The 14912-nt window shown below is 43.2% G+C and overlaps 1 protein-coding gene across 7 annotated transcripts in view; it reads left to right on the top strand.

The window, feature by feature from the left end:
* Positions 1-14912, top strand: part of LOC110503014 (mitogen-activated protein kinase kinase kinase 4) — an 81212-nt gene that overhangs the window by 42956 nt on the left and 23344 nt on the right. For all 7 annotated transcript variants that reach the window (XM_021581379.2, XM_021581378.2, XM_021581382.2 and 4 more), the window contains exons 8-14: positions 400-557; positions 707-823; positions 5521-5620; positions 5863-5946; positions 6205-6489; positions 6953-7102; positions 7489-7650. In XM_021581379.2, coding sequence (XP_021437054.2) covers positions 400-557; positions 707-823; positions 5521-5620; positions 5863-5946; positions 6205-6489; positions 6953-7102; positions 7489-7650 — 1056 coding nt within the window. The remainder of the gene's footprint in view (positions 1-399; positions 558-706; positions 824-5520; positions 5621-5862; positions 5947-6204; positions 6490-6952; positions 7103-7488; positions 7651-14912) is intronic.

Below are 14912 nucleotides of genomic sequence, written 5' to 3'. Positions count from 1 at the left end.
ATTCTATCAACAATAAATAGTTTCCACTGCAATTTGTTGCATAATACAATTTTACCAACACAAAAAGATCCCACCATGTCAAACGAAGAAATTGTCTGTCGAAATGTATTAAATTGTAACGATAATTCCTCTTTCCATCAGAGCTGTCGTGATTCTTTTTTTTATACAGCATGACTTGACTGGCATAAACAGTGAACAATCATACACGGAGAAACCATGTTGTTAAAACATACATTTAGGAACTAGGTTTGATTATCAAACAATCTCAAACTTGAGATGAAACTAACTGATGCATGCATCTTTTATTTAAATGAATAACATTGGAAATACACCTTCCTGCAGGTAGGCAAAAATATCCACTACCTGATAATCACCACACATTCATCCCTCTGTCTGCAGGTGTACTTTGACTACATGCACAGCTGGATCCAGATGCTGCAGCAGCTTCCCCAGGCCTCCCACAGCCTGAAGAACCTTCTAGAGGAGGAGTGGGACTTTACCAAGGTCATCACCCCTTACATCAGAGGAGGGGAGGCTCAGTCTGGGAAACTCTTCTGGTTAGTGTTTGACTGATTTTGTTTCTTTGTTCAATTGTATCTCATGTTGAGTGTCTATACTCCTTGGAAGCATCCAACTTGCTCCCTCTTTAACATTGTGTTTAGTTAGCTCCGCTTGGCAAAGATCCCCTGTCTCTTCTCGCTCGCAGTGATATTGCTGGGATGCTGCTCAAGTCCACTGGGGACTTCCTGGATGCGGGCCTGCAGAGGAGTGGTGATGAATTCTGGGAAAGTGCCGATGACAGTACAGTCTCAGACGAGATCAGGTATGTCTTGTTTTAGATGGTAGGAACTGCCAGGGACCTCATGACATGATATTATCACCATACTTAGGTGCCAAAACGGTATGTATTGCAATAATTACATTTTATGTTCCAAACGTATTGCTCATTGTATAGGTCTGCTGCAGAGAGATGAGTGCATGAGAAAATTGATTTTGATCAGTCATGGAAAAAAAGTGCTGAAAAACCTTGTTGGCTCACTATTTCAAAAGAAGATGAAGAACAAGCTATATGATGAAAAATACCTGCATTTGTGGTACAGCCGACTAACGCAACTTTGCAAAAAGTATATACACAGAGTATACAGAACGTTAACATCTGCCCTTTCCATGACCAGGTGAATCCAGGTGAAAGCTATGATCCCTTATTGATGTCTCTTGTTAAATCCACTTCAATCAGTGTAGATGAAGGGTAGAAACAGGTTAAAGAAGGATTTTTAAGTCTTGAGACAACTGAGACATGGATTGTGTATGTGTGCCATTCAGAGGGTGAATGGGAAAGACAAAAGATTGAAGTGCCTTTGAACAGGGTCTGGTAGTAGGTGCCTTTGAACAGGGTCTGGTAGTAGGTGCCTTTGAACAGGGTCTGGTAGTAGGTGCCTTTGAACAGGGTCTGGTAGTAGGTGCCTTTGAACAGGGTCTGGTAGTAGGTGTGGTAGTGGGTATATTAGTGGGTCTGGTAGTAGGTGCCTTTGAACAGGGTCTGGTAGTAGGTGCCTTTGAACAGGGTCTGGTAGTAGGTGCCTTTGAACAGGGTCTGGTAGTAGGTGCCTTTGAACAGGGTCTGGTAGTAGGTGCCTTTGAACAGGGTCTGGTAGTAGGTGTGGTAGTGGGTATATTAGTGGGTCTGGTAGTAGGTGTGGTAGTGGGTATATTAGTGGGTCTGGTAGTAGGTGCCTTTGAACAGGGTCTGGTAGTAGGTGCCTTTGAACAGGGTATGGTAGTAGGTGCCTTTGAACAGGGTCTGGTAGTAGGTGCCTTTGAACAGGGTCTGGTAGTAGGTGTGGTAGTGGGTATATTAGTGGGTCTGGTAGTAGGTGTGGTAGTGGGTATATTAGTGGGTCTGGTAGTAGGTGCCTTTGAACAGGGTCTGGTAGTAGGTTCCTTTGAACAGGGTATGGTAGTAGGTGCCTTTGAACAGGGTATGGTAGTAGGTGCCTTTGAACAGGGTATGGTAGTAGGTGCCTTTGAACAGGGTCTGGTAGTAGGTGCCTTTGAACAGGGTATGGTAGTAGGTGCCTTTGAACAGGGTCTGGTAGTAGGTGCCTTTGAACAGGGTATGGTAGTAGGTGCCTTTGAACAGGGTATGGTAGTAGGTTCCTTTGAACAGGGTATGGTAGTAGGTGCCTTTGAACAGGGTATGGTAGTAGGTGCCTTTGAACAGGGTATGGTAGTAGGTGCCTTTGAACAGGGTATGGTAGTAGGTGCCTTTGAACAGGGTCTGGTAGTAGGTGCCTTTGAACAGGGTATGGTAGTAGGTGCCTTTGAACAGGGTCTGGTAGTAGGTGCCTTTGAACAGGGTATGGTAGTAGGTGCCTTTGAACAGGGTATGGTAGTAGGTTCCTTTGAACAGGGTATGGTAGTAGGTGCCTTTGAACAGGGTATGGTAGTAGGTGCCTTTGAACAGGGTATGGTAGTAGGTGCCTTTGAACAGGGTCTGGTAGTAGGTGCCTTTGAACAGGGTCTGGTAGTAGGTGCCTTTGAACAGGGTATGGTAGTAGGTGCCTTTGAACAGGGTATGGTAGTAGGTGCCTTTGAACAGGGTATGGTAGTAGGTTCCTTTGAACAGGGTATGGTAGTAGGTGCCTTTGAACAGGGTATGGTAGTAGGTGCCTTTGAACAGGGTATGGTAGTAGGTGCCTTTGAACAGGGTCTGGTAGTAGGTGCCTTTGAACAGGGTCTGGTAGTAGGTGCCTTTGAACAGGGTCTGGTAGTAGGTGTGGTAGTGGGTATATTAGTGGGTCTGGTAGTAGGTGCCTTTGAACAGGGTATGGTAGTAGGTGCCTTTGAACAGGGTCTGGTAGTAGGTGCCTTTGAACAGGGTATGGTAGTAGGTGCCTTTGAACAGGGTATGGTAGTAGGTTCCTTTGAACAGGGTATGGTAGTAGGTGCCTTTGAACAGGGTATGGTAGTAGGTGCCTTTGAACAGGGTATGGTAGTAGGTGCCTTTGAACAGGGTCTGGTAGTAGGTGCCTTTGAACAGGGTCTGGTAGTAGGTGCCTTTGAACAGGGTATGGTAGTAGGTGCCTTTGAACAGGGTATGGTAGTAGGTGCCTTTGAACAGGGTATGGTAGTAGGTTCCTTTGAACAGGGTATGGTAGTAGGTGCCTTTGAACAGGGTATGGTAGTAGGTGCCTTTGAACAGGGTATGGTAGTAGGTGCCTTTGAACAGGGTATGGTAGTAGGTGCCTTTGAACAGGGTCTGGTAGTAGGTGCCTTTGAACAGGGTATGGTTGTAGGTGCCTTTGAACAGGGTATGGTAGTAGGTGCCTTTGAACAGGGTATGGTAGTAGGTGCCTTTGAACAGGGTCTGGTAGTAGGTGCCTTTGAACAGGGTATGGTAGTAGGTGCCTTTGAACAGGGTATGGTAGTAGGTGCCTTTGAACAGGGTATGGTAGTAGGTGCCTTTGAACAGGGTATGGTAGTAGGTGCCTTTGAACAGGGTCTGGTAGTAGGTGCCTTTGAACAGGGTCTGGTAGTAGGTGCCTTTGAACAGGGTATGGTAGTAGGTGCCTTTGAACAGGGTCTGGTAGTAGGTGCCTTTGAACAGGGTATGGTAGTAGGTGCCTTTGAACAGGGTATGGTTGTAGGTGCCAGGCGCACCGGTTTGAACTGCAACGCTGCTGGGTTTTTCTCGCTCAACAGTTTTCCTGTGCGCATTAAGAATGGTCACCACCCAAAGGAAATTCAGCCAACTTGACACAACTGTGGGAAGCATTGGGGTCAATATGGGCCAGCATTCCCGTGGTGTCCAGCCGGTGTTTATTCCACTGGCTAAATCTATGATGTTAAAATGCCTATTTACTCTGTTCCATCTGACTGCACAATCCACTTTCTCATAAGCCCTGCCAGGCAATTTATGAACTTGATCTCCACAATAAAAAGCATCCAGACAGTATCTCACATTTCTTTTAGACTAACATTTAGTTTTCAACAACAGAGATTTCTATAAACTTAGCTCTCTACAGACAGGCAGGCAGCTTTTCTCAGACAGTCAAAATCACGTATCAGGATAGTTTTTATGGATATATATACAAAGAACTATCAATAGAAAGCAGATCAAACGGAACTAAGTGCAGCAAGTTTGCAATATTTCCAGCTCCAGTTTGAAGTGATTGTGTTAGCTGTGTTGTTGGTTAGTTCCTCTGAACAACAGTGTCCAGCTCCAGTTTGAAGTGATTGTGTTAGCTGTGTTGTTGGTTAGCTCCTCTGAACAACAGTGTCCAGCTCCAGTTTGAAGTGATTGTGTTAGCTGTGTTGTTGGTTAGTTCCTCTGAACAACAGTGTCCAGCTCCAGTTTGAAGTAATTGTGTTAGCTGTGTTGTTGGTTAGTTCCTCTGAACAACAGTGTCCAGCTCCAGTTTGAAGTGATTGTGTTAGCTGTGTTGTTGGTTAGTTCCTCTGAACAACAGTGTCCAGCTCCAGTTTGAGGTGATTGTGTTAGCTGTGCTGTTGGCTAGCTCCTCTGAACTACAGTGTCCTGACGAGAGAGCACATGTTCTATGCCAGGTGAAATCGTGCATCATTAGCTCATTGTTATGGATGTATCCAAATAAATGTCACTAGAAAACAGCTTATGCAAATGCAGTTACATTTGTTATTCTGGCTGCACTGTTTGACCTAACCGTGAGTTAGCCATAGTTGGCTAGTTAGCAAGCAAAGGATAAGAACATTGCCAGCCAGTATGGCAATGGAACATTTAGAATAATGAACAACTGGGTCGCTTGCGTCCATAGATACAGAACAAAAAGTCTGAACGACTGTCGTTCAACCGAACCTATAGAACAAACGACCAGCCGGCTTGGGTAGCAACCCTAGATTTGTGTCAGGGCTATATCTTGTGGAAGGATGAAATAGTATGAATAAAGTCAGCAAAATAAAGTTTTTAATGAAAATATGTCAATCATTATTGAAATATGTTGGTAACCCGTTGTATAAAAGTGATAATGCCCTGGAAGCCAGTGTGTTTGGAGGATACATTGGCACGGTTTTCCTCAACTTTGTCTCGAGCCTATCACCTATTAAATCCTTCAAACACCGGCTTCTCGGGCATTATCACTTAAATATGTACTGAACAAAAATATAAATGCAACCATTTCAAAGATTTAACTGGGTTATAGTTCATATGAGGAAATGAGTCAGTTTAAATCAATTGAATCAGGCCCTACTCTATGGATTTCACGTGACTGGGTAGGGGTGCAGCCATGGGTGGGCCTTGGTGGGCCCACCCACTTGGCAACCAGGCCCAGCCAATAAGAATGTGTGAATATATTGTATATTGTTTTTATTTTTTACAAATTGATACTTGGAGTCCAAGCATCGCTATAATATTGCTATATGTAACAATGGATTACCCCCCCCGTCACTATTAGATATGACCAAGTGAATTCCTCACTGTTAGAAAGTCAAGTTCACTTTATTATCCTAAGAGGCTAATGTTGAGCTGGTTTGTTGTCCTACTAGGCGGTCGGTAATTGAGACGAGCCGGTCACTCAAGGAACTGTTCCATGAGGCTAGAGAGAGGGCGTCCAAAGCTCTGGGCTTTGCCAAAATGCTCCGTAAGGTGAGAGAGACAGCAGTTTTTGTTTTCCCCCATTTTCTTTCTGCATATTTTTACTTGGCAAATGCACAGATGTATTGTGTATGTAAGTAAATGTATGCTGTGTATTTGGTTATGGCTCACTTGTAAAAAAGAGGGGGGAAAAGGATAGCTATCTCAATGTGACTTCCCAGGTTAAATCTAGGAAGTATGAACATAAAATAATTGTGTATTTTGAGTGCTCTGACTCCCTCTCTCCACTACAGGACCTGGAGATTGCTGCAGACTTCAGCATTACCAGCGGGGTACCATGCCTCCTGGCGGCCCTCATGGAGAGAAACTATGTCAAGGTGCCTCAAATGACCCCTTTTGTTCCTTTTCACCCTCCGTGCTATTCACTCTGTTCTACAGCGGGCCTGGGTCAATCCATTTCATGAAGTTTCCATTCCGGTCAATCCATTTCATGAAGTTTCCATTCCAGAACTAAACTGAAATTCCAATATTCATCATTGCTTTTTCAATGAAAATGACATTTCGATGTACTTCCTGAATGTCCCTTCCCTTTCTGAAGGATGAAAATGCTAACTTGTCTGCCTGATTGTCTGCAGGTCCAGATCCCAGGGCTGGAGGAGCTGGAGGTGTTTGTCCCCTGTTCACTGATGAACCAGCGGGCCCTCATCCTGCAACTTCTTAACGCTGCAGCTGGTAAGGACTGCAGTAAAGAGCCTGATGAGATGATGGCAGAGGACGAGGCCTACCTGCTGATGAGCAAGCACGGAGCAGGGGACTCGCCTGGCGAGGCAGGCCAGGCTGCGGTACAGTGGCAGTGGGACGGGGAGCTGGTCAAACTGGTGCCTCAGATGGAGACTGTGGACACGCTACGGGCCATGAAGGTCGGTTGGTGGGAATTCTGGGAACAGGGTTTATTAACCAATTTGCAGTGTGCCATGACAAGGTGTGTGTGTGATCCCATCTCCCATTCTGAAGTAGATTATTAAGCCTGATTGCAATGGGAACCTATGTATAACATAATATGTAGCTGCTTTGCACTGACAGAAGAGAGAAGAGAGACTGATGACTTGACTCAAACTCTGCTGTTAGACTTGGCTGTTCTATGACTCGTCCTCAAGGAATTGAGACTTGACTCTGTTAGACTTGAGACTACACACTCATCCTCAAAGACTTGAGATCGACACTGACTTGCCTAAAGTGATGCAGCCGGCCCACCTGGTGGCCCAAAGGGATTGATTGTTTTCTTAATATATTGATCAGGTGGAGAACCTGCTCCTGATAGTGATGCAGTCAGCCCACCTGGTGGCCCAAAGGGATTGATTGTTTTCTTAATATATTGATCAGGTGGAGAACCTGCTCCTGATAGTGATGCAGTCAGCCCACCTGGTGGCCCAGCGTAAGGCCTTCCAGCAGAGTATGGATGATCTGCTCACCCTCCACAGGGAACAAACTTCCAGCCAGCCCCTCATCGCCCGCTCCCTGGAGCAACTCAAGGTACCATCCACTCTATTTATTTACCTTGATCATGTACTGCTTTTCATTTCCCTGTTGTAAATAAATATTCACTATTAAGCCCAAGTTTATTGAGATGCTATTGGGTAAGTTCACACATTACTTTGCACAAATGTCATGTTTATACTGCAGTGAGAGCTGTGAAAAACAGTCATGCACATAACTGTTGTCTTATTCTACATCACATTGTTTTCAAAATCTGTTAGCTTTCTCTCTCCTCGATTAGACTTTTCCTGTGTGGTGTGTCTGGTTGAAGCAGCCCTCATAAAGTTATGTATTTTTCCTTTTAGTTAGTGTTTTTGACTCCCTCTACAACTCATTATTTCTCTTTCTTTCCATCCCTCCCTTTTCTCTCTCTTCTCCCACAGAACGAAGCCTTACAGCTGTGTATAAAGATCAACACAGCCATCGACCGGGTGGAGTACATGTTCACGTCAGAGTTTGAGGTGGAGGTGGAGGAGTCGGAGTCAGCCACACTACAGCAGTACTACAGAGAAGCCATGATACAGGGATACAACTTTGCCTTCGAGGTTAGATAATAATACAGAATATTATAACGGTTGTGTTGATGAGGGTGGGTTTATGATAAGTAGTGTTGTAGCAGTCCAGTCTCCAGACACATAGTGTCTCGGTCTTGTCTCGGTGTCAGATACATTTGTACTCTGTCTCGGGACAGTGAGGACTCATCATTTCTTCCGGAGACCAGCGCAGTAAAAAACTCATAATTATCAGCTTCCATACAGTCAGCGCATAACCGCTTCGCCAGGCCACATATTCTTAAAACATGAATACAGTATGTTAACAGCCTTTAAAGCCATTATAGACCATGTTTGTGCAGTGGCAAACCTATAGTGTGTAACATGTTGGTGATTCTGAAAGGAACAGCAACAGTAATACTAGTGCACTTTTTGTAAAACACAAAGGGCCAGTGGTGTAGTGGAGGGTATACGCAGGCCAGTGGTGTAGTGGAGGGTATACGCAGGCCAGTGGTGTAGTGGAGGGTATACGCAGGCCAGTGGTGTAGTGGAGGGTATACGCAGGCCAGTGGTGTAGTGGAGGGTATACGCAGGCCAGTGGTGTAGTGGAGGGTATACGCAGGCCAGTGGTGTAGTGGAGGGTATACGCAGGCCAGTGGTGTAGTGGAGGGTATACGCAGGCCAGTGGTGTAGTGGAGGGTATACGCAGGCCAGTGGTGTAGTGGAGGGTATACGCAGGCCAGTGGTGTAGTGGAGGGTATACGCAGGCCAGTGGTGTAGTGGAGGGTAGACGCAGGCCAGTGGTGTAGTGGAGGGTAGACGCAGGCCAGTGGTGTAGTGGAGGGTAGACGCAGGCCAGTGGTGTAGTGGAGGGTAGACGCAGGCCAGTGGTGTAGTGGAGGGTAGACGCAGGCCAGTGGTGTAGTGGAGGGTAGACGCAGGCCAGTGGTGTAGTGGAGGGTATACGCAGGCCAGTGGTGTAGTGGAGGGTATACGCAGGCCAGTGGTGTAGTGGAGGGTATACGCAGGCCAGTGGTGTAGTGGAGGGTATACGCAGGCCAGTGGTGTAGTGGAGGGTATACGCAGGCCAGTGGTGTAGTGGAGGGTATATGCAGGCCAGTGGTGTAGTGGAGGGTATACGCAGGCCAGGTATAAGCCATATACCTTATTTCAATGGGCATTGCCTATACCCACTTCTTAATCCCTACTGATGTGTATCAAAGTAGTGTAGCGGAGGTATGACTTATTAATGATATAGTACAATAGAGAAATTATGCACAAAGTAGCCTACACAATTGCAAAGCACGTGAAATATATTAATATGCACACTGCCTAGTTTCAGCGGAAATCATCTGCAGACAGCAAGAGTGTGCAGCTGTCCACTGGTTTTGGCATGGAGCAGCTCACAGAATATTGGCATCGTTAGCCAATGGGTATGCAAACCGGGTATTGAAAAAGTTTAGTATGCAAACCGGGTATTGAAAAAGTTTAGTATGCAAACCGGGTATTGAAAAAGTTTAGTCTGAAGTGTTGGTTAGTAGGCTATTTGTTATGCGCAATTGTCATCATGCACTGTTTGCATTAGGGGCGTAGACATGGGTGGACTGAGGCCCACCCACTGTGGAGCCAGGCCCTGTCAGGCCCACCCAATCAGATTGATGTGGTTTAAGCATTGTTGTGGTCTTATACCATCACATTTTTTTTGTGAAATCAGAAAAATGTATAGGAGAACTCAGAAGAAAAAAAATAGGAAACCGTATGATTTTTCACACAGGGTGCCTTTCCTTCGCTGGACGGGCCATTTGAGAACCTTTTGGCCAAATTAAAGTATACCCACTTCTCCAGCACCACTGCATAGGGACGATGGAAAGACAGCAGTCACACACAGCATGATGTTAAAGGATAAGTAGTCCTTAAACTCAGACATAATGAGTCAGTAGGTCTCAACCATAACAATACAAAAACACAACCATTAAGCATTTCCCAATCGAAATTTACAACTACTTCCCATTGCAAAACATATTTCATGTTTAGCACACAAAGTAACCAGTGAACTAAAGTTAAAAGTGCAACTGATAGCATTTAACTACTTTGGCTGTAGGTTTCATATCTGCAATCATCATATCAGTCAAAAATATCAAATTCCCAGTTTATGCTACAAAACCAACTTTAAAATAGGTTATATTTGACTCTGCGTTACATGATGTACACGAAGGCATTGTTGGTAGAATAGATGGATGCAGTTCAATGCATGATTAATATAATTCACCGATACCAATATTATGTATCTACCAATAAATGTATCAGGTTGTAAATCACAGCTGGCCTGGTACATTGTTTGCTGCCTCCATTCGGGATGCACTGTTTCAGTTTCAATGACTCAATGTTCTGGACAAAAACGGACTAATGTAACTAAGGCTGGGAATGTCAATACAATCAAACTAGGAAGGGCAATGATCACAAGTCAGTCATAACGTGGCTTATAGGCTAGCGTATCTATTTACGTAGCAACCTGAAAAGACGGAGCCTAACGTTAGCTAGCTAGCTACTAGGAGGATGTCATGACATTGGAGGAGTGGGTGGGGAACTTACTTTTTCCCCCTCATTGTTTTTCAGTGAATATACACAGCTAGAGATGCAGGTGTAATTTGGTTAGCTAGCAAGAGCAACTTTTATCTAGCTAGCATATCTCTTGCCTTATAAATTCACTCTACTAACCAGCTCTGCTAGGGCGAGTAAAATTGGCAGTGAGGTGTTCTCTCATTTGTCTGGAAGTAGCAAGCTAGCAAACTTTAGCCAGTTAGCTTGGGTGCTTGGTTGGAACAAGCATGCATTGGCAGGCAAGCTGCAGAAGGACAAGAAGGCTACAATTCCCCATTGTTTATCAATGCAATTTTGACGGCCAAGTAGCTGAAAAAGTTTGAGAGTTCATCTAATGTTCCTTCGTTAGATTTTTAGCTCATCTTGCTCTGGCTAGCATTTGAGATTTTCTTAAATGTAACCTTTATTTAACTAGGTAAGTCGGTTAAGAACAAATTATTTACAATAAAGGCCTACCCCGGCCAAACCCTAACCCGGATGACGCTGGGCCAATTGTGCACCGCCCTATGGGACTCCCAATCACGGCCGGTTGTGATACAGCCTGGAATCAAACCAGGGTCTGTAGTGACGCCTCTAGCACTGAGATGTAGTGCTTTAGACCACTGCGCCACTCGGGAGTTGTTGCTCTTGTTGTGTATAACTGAGGGAGAGAGAACCTACCTTTTCATGGTTGTTTGATCAATAGGACTGTAAAGTTCCCAAATGTAAGAGACTCCCTTGGTGTTTATATATTTTCAGAAATCCATTCAGGTGTATTTTGTGGCTTTTGGCGAATGCGTTCTAATGATCTTAAGTTGCGCTGTTGCAACTGCCTGTAAACACACAGACCAGTTCAAAGTGAATGATGGCAGAACCAACTGCCTGTAAACACACAGTCCAGTTCAAAGTGAATGATGGCAGAACCAACTGCCTGTAAACACACAGACCAGTTCAAAGTGAATGATGGCAGAACCAACTGCCTGTAAACACACAGACCAGTTCAAAGTGATGGCAGAACCAACTGCCTGTAAACACACAGACCAGTTCAAAGTGAATGATGGCAGGCCTGTGTGGCAAATGGCTTGTTTGTATGAAGGCCGACTATCTCTGATTGGCTATAGAGCACCGGTCTGTGTAGACTCTGGTCCTGGACTCGACAGATGTTTTATTTCCGTAATTTTCTATTAATTGTCCATACGCAACGGCCGCTTTCCCTCTATATTGCTATTAAAATTTCACAAATGCCTTAGAATATTTTGGAATTACGTATACTAAGAATCTATGAAAATAATCATTAAGGGGTCACTTGTCAGAAAATGTTTGAAGTGTCATTCTTCCTGCGGGTGTATATGAACCGATTTAATAATATTTTATGTTACTAAAATGCAGTTTTTTCCACTTTAAATGCATTTATTTTATTGAACCTTTATTTAACTTGGCAAATCAGTTGAAAACCAATTCTTATTTACAATGACGACCAACTTGTAAAGCCCCCCCCGGACGACGCTGGGACAATTGCGCCACCCACATACAGTGCCTTCAGAAAGTATTCACACCCCTACACTTTTTCCACATTTTGTGTTACAGCCTGAATTTAAAATGGATTCAATTGAGATTTTTTTTGTTGTCACTGGCCTACACACCATACCCCCAATACCCCATAATGTCAAAGTGGAATTATGTTTTTAGAAATGTATACAAATTTATGAAAAGCTGAAATGTCTTGTCAAATAGTATTCAACCCCCTTTATGTCAAGCCTAAATAAGTTCAGGAGTAAATATTTGCTTTACAAGTCCCATAATAAGTTGCAAGTCAGTTGAAAACCAACCACACTCATTGTGTGCAATAATATTTAACATATTTTAATGACTACCTCATCTCTGTACCCAGCACATACAGATAATTGTAAGGTACCTCCGTCGAGCATGGAATTTCAAACACAGATTCAACAACAAAGACCAGGGAGGTTTTCCAATGCCTCGCAAAGCACCGATTGGTAGATGGGGAGAAAAAAAAGAGCTGACATTGAATATCCCTTTGAACATGGTGAAGTTATTAATTACACTTTAGATGGTGTATCAATACACCCAGTTACTACAAAGATACAGGCGTCCTTTCTAACTCAGTTGCCGGAGAGGAACGAAACTACTCCGGTATTTCAATGGTGACTTTAACCTCTCTGGGATAGTCAGGGACGGTAGTGTCCCACCCCGCCAACAGCCAGTGAAAGTGCAGGGCGCCAAATTCAAAACAACAAAAATCTCATAATTAAAATTCCTCAAGCATACAAGTATTTTACACAATTTTAAAATTAAAATTCTCGTTAATCCAGCCACAGTGTCTGATTTCAAAAAGGCTTTACAGCGAAAGCTCCACAAACGATTGTTAGGTCACCACCAAGTCACAGAAAAACACAGCCATTTTTCCAGCCAAAGAGTGGAGTCACAAAAAGCAGAAATATAGATACAATTAATCACTAACCTTTGATGATCTTCATCAGATGACACTCATAGGACTTCATGTTACACAACATGTTTTGTTCGATAAAGTGCATATTTATTTCCAAAAATCTCATTTTACATTGGCGTGTTATGTTCAGTAGTTCCAAAACATGCAGTGATTTTGCAGAGAGCCACATCAATTCACAGAAATACTCATAATAAACAATGATAAAAAATACAACTATTATACATGGAACTTTAGATAAACTTCTCCTTCATGCAACCGCTGTGTCAGATTTCAAAAAAACTTTATGGAAAAAGCACACCATGCAATAATCTGAGTATGGCGCTCGGAGCCATACTCGGCCCAAATATCCGCCATCTTGTGTAGTCAACATTAGTCAGAAATAGCATTAAATATTCACTTACCTTTTGATCTTCATCAGAATGCACTCCCAGGAATCCAAGTTCCACAATAAATGTTTGATTTGTCCGATAATGTCCATTTATGACCAAATAGCTACTTTTGTTAGCGTGTTTTGTAAACAAATCCAAAGTCACGAAGTGCGTTCACTAGGAGCAGACAATGTCAAAAGGTTCCGTTACAGTCCGTAGAAACATGTCAAACAATGTATATAATCCATCTTTAGGATGTTTTTAACATAAATCTTCAATAATATTCCAACCGGAGAATTACTTTGTCTGTAGAAAAGCAATGGAACGCGAGCTAACTCTCATGACTGCGCGTCACGAGCCCGTGGCACTCTGCCAGACCTCTGACTCATTCCCCTCTCATTCAGCCCCCCTTCACAGTAGAAGCCTGAAACAACATTCTAAAGACTGTTGACATCTAGTGGAAGCCTTAGGAAGTGCAAGATAACCAATATCCCACTGTATCTTCAGTAGGGGCTGAGTTAAACTACAAGCCTCAGATTTCCCACTTCCTGGTTGGGTTTTTTCTCAGGTTTTTGCCTTCCATACGAGTTCTGTTATACTCACAGACACCATTCAAACAGTTTTAGAAACGTCAGTGTATTCTATCCAATACTACTAATAATATGCATATATTAGCATCTGGGACAGAGTAGCAGGCAGTTTACTCTGGGCACCTTATTCATCCAAGCTACTCAATACTGCCCCCCATTCACCAAGAAGTTAAAACGTTACAGTTTAATGGTTGTGATATGAGAACTGAGGATGGATCAACAACATTGTAGTTACTCCACAATACCAACTTAAATGACAGAGTGAAAAGAAGGAAGCCTGTACAGAATGAAAATATTCCAAAACATGCATCCTGTTTGCAACAAGGCACCTAAGTAATTCGACAGAAATGTGGCAAAGAAATTCAAATTTGTCCTGAATACAAAGTGTTATCTTTGGGGAAAATCCACCACATCACTGAGTACAACTCTCCATAATGTCAAGCATAATCAAATCTTTGTCCAGTTCGAGGTCAGTAATCGCTGTTCTGATATCCAGAAGCTCTTTTCCACATGTACAAAATAAGTTCAACAATGAGAAAAAACACAAAATAGCACAATTGGTTAGGAGCCTGTAAAACGGCAGCTATCTCCTCTGGCGCCATTCTATAGTGGTGGCTGCTTCATGTTATGAGTATGCTTGTAATCTTTAAGGACTGGTGAGTTTTTCAGGATAAAAAAAGAAACCGAATGGAGCTAAGCACTGGCAAAATCCTAGAGGAAACCTGGTTGTCTGCTTTCCACTAGACACTGGGAGATGAATTCACCTTTCAGCAGGACAATAACCTGAAACGCAAGGCTAAATCTACACTGGAGTAGCTTACCAAGAGATCAGTGAATGTTCCTGAGTGGCTGAGTTAGTTTTGAGTTAAATTGGCTTGAAATGTATGGCAAGACCTGAAATGTTTGTATAGCAATGATCAACAACCAATTTGGCAGCGATTTGAAGAATATTTTTAAAGAATAATGGCAAATGTTGCACAATTCGGGTGTAGAAAGCTCTTAGAAAATTACCCAGAAAGACTCACAGCAATAGATGCATCTACAAAGTATTGACTTAGGGCTGTGAATGCTTATGTAAATGAGATTTCTGTATTTCATTTTCAATACATTTGGAAAAATTGTAAAAACATGCTTTCACTTTCTCATTACAGGGTATTGTGTGTAAGATGGTTGAGAAAAAAATTAAATCAGAACGTCATTGAAAATAATAATAATCATTATTAGGATATTATAATCAGTATTTTATAAATCCTTAGCCCTTTTCTGATTGTGTCAAAGGCCCATTGATCCTCACTGTGTTTGGGTTAG

Source organism: Oncorhynchus mykiss, chromosome 23, assembly GCF_013265735.2.
Source record: "Oncorhynchus mykiss isolate Arlee chromosome 23, USDA_OmykA_1.1, whole genome shotgun sequence".
NCBI lineage: Eukaryota > Metazoa > Chordata > Actinopteri > Salmoniformes > Salmonidae > Oncorhynchus > Oncorhynchus mykiss.
The sequence above is the reverse complement of the archived record's forward strand: the minus strand, read 5'-3'. Positions and strand labels throughout refer to the sequence as shown.